Raw genomic sequence first — 7,758 nt, forward strand, 5'->3', positions numbered from 1 at the left:
ATGGATCTCATGCATTGACTGTGGGAATGCAGACTGGCCCAGGTTCTCTGGAAAATCATTTAGAAATTTCTAATAAAGTTAACTTACACTTATGTTTGAACAGGACCCTACCACATAATTTCCTAGAGAAATGAAAACTTACACTTATGCAGAAAAAAAAAAACCTCTGAATGTTTATAGATGCTATATTTGTAATAGCCAAAAACTGGATGCAAACCAAATGTCCTTCAATGAATAAATGGATAAATGACTGTGATCTATACAGTGGAATACTATACTGCTATAAAAAAGAAAGGACAAGTCATACATGTTACAATTTGGATCAATCTCAAGGTCATAATGCTGAGTAAAAACAGCCAATCTTAAAAATCAACCTCATCTACTGTATAATTCCATTTATAAAAATTCTCAGGAGAAAATATATATGTGTATGTGTTTGTGTGTTTACCAGAGTCTTTCAATCCTAATTTTAATTTTAATGCATTCAATATGTTGGTTTGTTCTATTGAGACATTTGCAAGCTGCAATAATTTAGATTTTACTTATGAATTATACAACTTCTACTTCTGGAGAAGGTGGAGTAACAGGGACCGGATCTACCCATTTGCCTGAGACAATGAAGAAAACGGATAAAATACGTGACATCAATATTCAATATATTGGACATCAGACGGTGAAAGTGAGTGATGGCTGAGAGATGGCAAACAAAGCATGTGAGCCTGTAATCGCCCCAGGTTGGTGCCGGGAGCCCAGGTGGAGCCTGGGGTCTCTCTGAGTTGCTAAAGACGAAGCTGAGAGTCTGGCAAGAACTAAACAGCTAGATTTCCTAAGACGGAGTCCCAGAGAGGGCAGCTGCACAGAGGAAGGACTGAGGAGCCCACACAGGGCTGGGAGTACTTCCTGTCAGAGTGGTAGAGCACGTCATTCACGGGGCAGCAGGGAGACTACGCAGAAGTCTTCTGTCTCAGTAGCGAGGCAAGGTAAGCCATAGTAAATGCTGCTCTGGTCCCAACCAACAAAGCTTGAAATGAAGAACTGACGGTATTATTTTGTTTTTAAGTAATGTAATAGCATTACAGAACAGAGCTCGAGAATATTCATGTGTGGAAATTTTTTAAAAGTGTATTTTCTTCTGGACAAGTGTGAACAAGGTAAATTCACAATTTCACCACGTCTGGCATCCAATCAAATGCTAGCAGGCATGCAAAGAAGCGGGAATATATAACCAATAATTAGGAGAAAACGAATCAATTAAAACTGACCTAGAAATGATACTGATCACAGAATGAGTAGACAAGGACATCAAAACAGTTAATATTACTATATTTCACATGTTCAAGAAAGAAGAAGAAATGTTAAACTGGTTAGAGACATAGAAGATACAAAAAGACCTAAAATGACCATGAAGAGGTGAAAACTACAATGTCTGAGGTAAAAATATACATTGGTTTGGAATAATGAACTAATAAAAAAGATTAGTGAACCCACATATATGAAAAATATCAGAATATATTTATATAGTACCTCTATGTACGGAAAAAATCCCCTAATATCAGCTTTAATATAGTATATCCCGGATGTTAATAGTGTTCACCTTTCAGGCAGAGGCAGAATTTTTGAGTTGCAAAATGGGACAACTGCGATTTCTCACTATTGTTAGATTTTCTTGCAACAAGAATATATGCACTGTTATCTTTGTAATTAAAATATGAACTAAGCCTCCCACAAGAATCAGTAGCTGTGTTTTAGACAGAAAAAGTTACCACTAAATGATATAACAGAAAAAACCTAAAATATGAATAGCTTAATACAATAAAAGTTTATTTCTCTGTGTGGACTGGTAGGCATTCTGTGCTACCAGGTGATGCAGGGTCCCAGGCTGCTTGCTTCTTGTAGGTCCACCCCATAAACACATGATGTCCACGTTTACTGATGAACGCAAGAAAAAACATGGAAGGCGGTAAACTGAGTATCAAATGCTTTGTCCCAGAAATGACTAACATTGTTTCTGCTCACACATCAATGGCAAGGGCTAGTCACATGATCCTTTCTAACTGCAAGCTCACTTGATAATGTACTCTCCCCAGGAGCCCAGGAAGGAGGGGAAGACCAGTGTGGATGAGCACTTGCAGTCTCCTCCCTAAATTGCTACATAGTAGGTGCTCAACAGAATGCAACTAGCAGAATTTTTATGACAGCCACTCTCTCTATTTCCCGGTAGATTGTCTGAGGAGGCCCAATTACCCTGCAATTCTCCAACTTTTTTGAGATCCTACCACATGACAGTTGCTTCCAAAACACAGGCTTACATCAAATATTCAGAAAGCTCCAGTGAAAGATCAGCAGGGAGCTTTTGCCTTCTTCACTTACTAGTCCCCTTCTGCATTGACCTATGCAATAGCTTCTGAAATCTTAATAGGATGAGAATTTCCTTCTTCCTGTGGGTGCCTGGGCAACATCTATGAATTTTTGCCACCTTCTAGGTGACTGAAGATGCCTGAACACTTGTAAAGGTGCCACTGGACATAGGGAAAAACCAGGATTTTCTCCTGGGTCAAGTAGTTAGACAAGAGGCAGGAAAAGGATGTTGAATTATTTTTATTATTGCTAATCATAGATAGCCTGTCCGTCAATAAACAACTTTTCAAGTCCTGGAAAGACTCCAGAGATTTTAGGAAACGAATCCTCGGTAGATGTTGGCTATGCAGTGATCTCCATGGTCTTGGATCTCTCCTCAACTCTCACTTACGAGGGAGGCTTTGGTTATTAACCACATAGGTAAGCTCTTAGGTGTATGTGTTTGGTGTCCAGTCTCGATAAAGTAACTCATTTAAATTCTATTGCAAATGTCAGGGTGGTTTCAAAACCCCCTCTCCAACTTCAGGGTTATACTCCCCAAATTAGTAGATTCTGTGACAAATCGAACTGTACTCACCAGCTCTTTGGGAAGACATTTTGAGAAGGTGATGGAGATACCCAGTGGGTGGCCAGGTCCAGATTTCAATGCCAAAGTTACCTATTATGTGCCACAGGACGTTGCTCTCACAAGACTGCATTTTGACAGATGGGACTACCAGGGAGTTGAAATGTTCTAAGTCAGGAGGGGGGCAGGTCATTTGTGCCCTGTTTGTTCCACTGGGAGCAAGGTGAAGCTTTCAAAGGAATGAAGAGGTGGCCAGCGGCTCAGCTTCCAGTTTGGACAAAAGGGCACAGTGGGGAAGACCCAGGGAAAGGGAGCTGTAAGGCAGAGAGAGCTCGAGCTGGATAAGTGGTCCAGCCTCTAAGCAGAGTCAGCTCTCAAGGAACCCTGGGGCTTAGGGTAGAAGGCCCTAGGTACATGAAGCCTGCAGACAATCCCAAATTGTGTTTCTTATTTCAATCTTCCTTCTTTAAACCTGCCTTCAGTTCCTTGGCTACAATATCCTTTTTATATCCCAAGAAGCATTAAGGAGTAGTGAGTGGAGGAATAAATTAAGAGACAGAAGTTCTGACTCAGGCAGGAAAGAGTGGCACAGGGTGGGCTCTTGAAGAATTCAGATAAAAGGTCTAGTCCAGCTCCGTCACCTACTAGACATGTGAAATCGGGAATGATCACAGGCACTTTGAGCCTGAAGATCTTCATGTGGGAATTTGTTGGGGTAAGTCTGGGTTTCTAGGACTGCTGGGACGTGTATGAAGTATACAAAGCATATGGCACAGGACCTGGTACATCCTAGGACTTTAATAAAAGAGAATTATTGCTATGATTATCTTGATCCCAAATCCTACCACCTTCACCTCTGTGTGTACGAGTCTATGTTGTCTAAATCTAGGCTTTCTCAGAAAACATAAAGTGCTAGAGGACGTGGCACACCAAATCAGAAAATAATGATCCTCAGCAAGTAAAACTGTAAAATTCTCCCCTCAGAGTTGATGTTATTTAATTTGGGTTTGGGGATGTCTTCCTCCGCTGGATGTAATTCAAATTTCCCAGAAGTCGTGTCAAGGACCAACTTCTCACCTCTCTTTTAGCTGCTCTTTGTAGAGGTTCAGAATATGTCACTCTAAAATATGCCACTTTGGCAGATAGGTTGTTTTGAATTAAGGAACTTGAGGAACAGCCCATGCAAGGATACTCTGAGCCCCCTTTCTCCCCCTGAATCGAAGAGAGAAATTTCCCATGCGAAGGGTACTTTCCCTGTACCAGGAGCATAGAAGGCATTCTTATCACCAGAGATGGGGAATTTAGGGCCTAGAATGCTGTATAAACAAACCTTGTTACTTCTTCACAAAGTTAGCACCCCAAGCCCAAATCTGTCTACCTTGTCAATTCTTCACAGATATGTTTCTTTGTGTAAGAGGTAGAAAAGCTTCCTGCTGTGGTCCCTTCTTTCAGTCTCTTGTCTTTGTGTGGCTCCTATACCTGTGTACATAATTAAATTTGCTTTTCTCCTGTTTCTCTTTTTATTACGGGGGGGGGGGGGGGGTCTCAGCCAAGAACCTGGAAGGGTAGAGGGAAAATTATTTTTCCTTCACTACACCTTCCATCCAACCCTCCCCACACTTTTTCATTCCTTAGACACCAACCAAAAATTTAGCTCTTGCTTATGGCTTGCCAAATTACACTAAAGACAGCCTAACCAAACTTTCATTTGAATGAACTGGGCACTGGCTCTCCTAGGCCATGGCAGAGTGCTAGCCCAGTGGCTTCTGGGTGTCTAATCTCAAGGGAGTATCATCTGTATTTCTCAGAAACTCCTTACAGATGATGTGCATAAAACACCTAGTTGGTGCACTGTGCTGTACTACACTGGGACAAGAATGCGGGACACCTTGCATTCCTGTTCCAGGTGACAATTTCTCTCTGATTTACAGGTGATCTAAAAGTAACAGCTAACAGCAGTTTTCCACTCTAGACTTATGGGTTCCAACTCTCAGACAAACAATCTGAGGGTCTGGTGCCTGCTCTAGATGCCCTCAGCCTCATCTGGCCCACCATCCAGTTTAATGTAAAATTAACTCCCACTGAAGGACCTGAAGTTTCCCAAAGCCCCAGACTCATGCCTAACTCCATTAACAATTTCACTGTCTCAGATGGAATGTCCACCTGTACTTATTCACACCTTCATTTCACTTGTCCTTTAGGTATCAGAAGATCCCACCGTTGTCCTTATAAGATTATCACTCTTCTATGGTGAAACTCTATGGGCAGGTCCCGAGTCATTAATCCGAGCCTCCCAGGACTCGTTCAGTGTTCCCAGAAGAACAGGTGTTCAATGAAGGTTTAGGGAATACATGAGCCAGTGAGTGTGAGGTCTACTTTATTAAGATTTACTTGTTATACATTCTTGAAAACCTAAGCAAATCCATGAATGTACCATTTACTTTTACAGAACAAGAACTAAAAGGGATTAGAGAGCCAAGATATGAATATCTCTTAGATTTTCTTCTCTATTTTTCTCTATTGATGCCAACTATCTTAGAGATGATATCTTTCACATTTGCAGGGAAATGCCTATAGCAATGCCATGTTATCTTATTGCAGATGACAAAACAAGACGGATGGTTTCACAATTTGTTTTCCAAAATAACAAAGCTCTTACTATTAAACCTCATTATAGCATTAAATGTCTGAGCAATATCATTCATAAACTTGGAGATTTTGAAGCTAATCAAATCTATATTAAAAGAAACAACGTTTGAATAGTACGTATGTCAAATAATGAAAGAACAGCTTTTCAAGTTACACATGTAATATAGGAACACACAGGCATATACACTGTGTTCCTTTCAACCCCACCTCAGAACTAACTTCTAAATTCTAGCAACACTAACTGCCTCTTCAAACACAAAGTGTTTGAAGAATCTGCCTCAGGCTTCAGTAGGGGCAGGAGAAACGGCCAGACCCGGCCCCAGAACGGGCAGTGGCCAGGGAAGTAGAGACAGCCCTGCCTGCAATTCTGGCTCGGGCTCTCTCTTTCTCATCTTGCAAAGCCTCCTCATACTGAGATGGGAAAGAACTTGGGTCAGTCGCATGAACCTTGGCTATAAACTCGAGGACCTGCATCTTGGTGGTTTCGGCATGGGCTCTCGGGCCCCACAGGAATTCAAATTGCGCAGGATCACTGTTGGCCACCTGTCGGTACTCCAGGTATTCTTCCTTCACGAAATCTTTGGTGATGAGCTGCTTGGGCTCCCCAAAGATGAGGTGCTTCCTGCCAGAATAGATGCCCGTCACATTCAGAACTTCCCAGACTTCCTCTTCGGTGGCACGGTTGCCCTTCATGAAGATCACACCCAGGATAAGGATGAGGATGCCGGTCTTGGGGACGCCCTGTTCACCATGCTGCATCCCATCATAGGTGAGGCCCAATTTGATGAGGAGGCCATAGCAGTGGTTGGTGGGATCCACTTCCTTCACATCAAGGCCAAAGATCATCTCGATGTGCTCAGAGGCTTTCAGAAGGATCTCAGGCAAGTGGTCTTCATATTCCTGGGTGACAATCTTCAACATATCTTCCTTGGTTACTGGCTCTTTCATTTGATACTTGAGCAGCAAGAAATTCACCAACGAAGCCACTTTCTCTGCTGGAGCATCTCTGGGCACATTCTTGGGATCTGGGATAGCCTGGAAGGTGCTATCCTTCTCTTCCTGGCTACTAGAGCCCTCATCCGATTTGCTTGATGAGGCAGCTGCGATGGCAATGGAAGATGAGCAGAAACTCTGAGAACCCTCAGGAAAGCTGGGCAGACCAGCAACAGGAAGCTCCTTCGAATGGCCAGGCATTAGAGGACGGGAGGAGAGACAGGTCTCCTCTAGAGCCTTGGAGATCTCAGCAACCTCCAGGTCCTGGGTCGTACCTTGGACCTGAAGGCGTTGATCATGTGAGCATCGTGGATTCTTCTGACGCTGAGACATGACGACTCTTGTCGGTGGCAGAAGGCAGGAGTGTGGACAGGAGGGTGGGCAACGGGGAATCACCACCTAAGGGCAAGAAGGCAGATGCGAGTCACCTCAGTTGGTAGGCTCCACAGTGCTGGCTCTGATATAAGCCGCCTCCAGTGGGCTTCTTCTGCCAACAGTGACATACAGCTTTAGGGGTCTCCTGACCTCCCAGTTGCTGTGTCCCCCAAGAATATGGAGTAGGAAGTCTGAATACACAACAAGGTGCAGCCAGCCAACCAAGGCTGACAATTCTCAGGGTTCCTACTAGGCAGGTGTGGTTGGGCTCTGTAGACCCATTTCTGATCTGAGGAGGGTGGTCTCATCAGTCCTAACTCAGGTTTAGTACCTTAGTATTTGATAGGGCCTGGGTCACCTCCCCTATGCTAATATGAGGCTGTGCCTCTAAATTCTAAAGTCACATCTCTTAAGACAACTGAGTTGGAAGTGTGGAGGAGTCTCCTCCAGGAATCCAACTTGGGGTTTCCCAGGGCTGACACCAGGAGCTACATTCTGTGGACATTATCTGTACCGGTGTTGGCGGTCCCCTGCTTCTCACTCAGTTGTTTTCCCTTGAATCCAGGAAAGTCCTGGGATCTCTCCTTTCACTGCCCCCTCAGACCAAAGCCTCGACCTCCCGAGATCTGGAGGAGCTAAAGAAGGGTCACATCCACCTGACTGACTTGCCCCCAGCCTCTCAGGGATCACAGCAGTTCGGGGCTGAACTTGTTGTGATCCCCACTCTCCTGGGGTTGGTGGTCGTCAGTATTCACTCAGCATCCCTGCCTTGTCTACTGGTGGGGCTTCAGGCTTGATAATATTCAACTGATGCTCAT

At 43.8% G+C, this 7,758-nt stretch overlaps 1 protein-coding gene across 1 annotated transcript; it reads right to left on the reverse strand.

Moving 5' to 3' along the window:
• Positions 1–5,857: 5,857 nt before the first annotated feature.
• On the reverse strand, positions 5,858–6,898 carry LOC124232208 (melanoma-associated antigen B16-like). Its single transcript, XM_046649179.1, has one exon. It carries the CDS (start codon positions 6,896–6,898, stop codon positions 5,858–5,860), a length of 1,041 nt encoding a protein of 346 aa, XP_046505135.1.
• Between the last annotated feature and the right edge of the window lie 860 nt (positions 6,899–7,758).

Source organism: Equus quagga, unplaced genomic scaffold (genome assembly GCF_021613505.1).
Source record: "Equus quagga isolate Etosha38 unplaced genomic scaffold, UCLA_HA_Equagga_1.0 HiC_scaffold_321_RagTag, whole genome shotgun sequence".
Taxonomy (NCBI): Eukaryota; Metazoa; Chordata; class Mammalia; order Perissodactyla; family Equidae; genus Equus; species Equus quagga.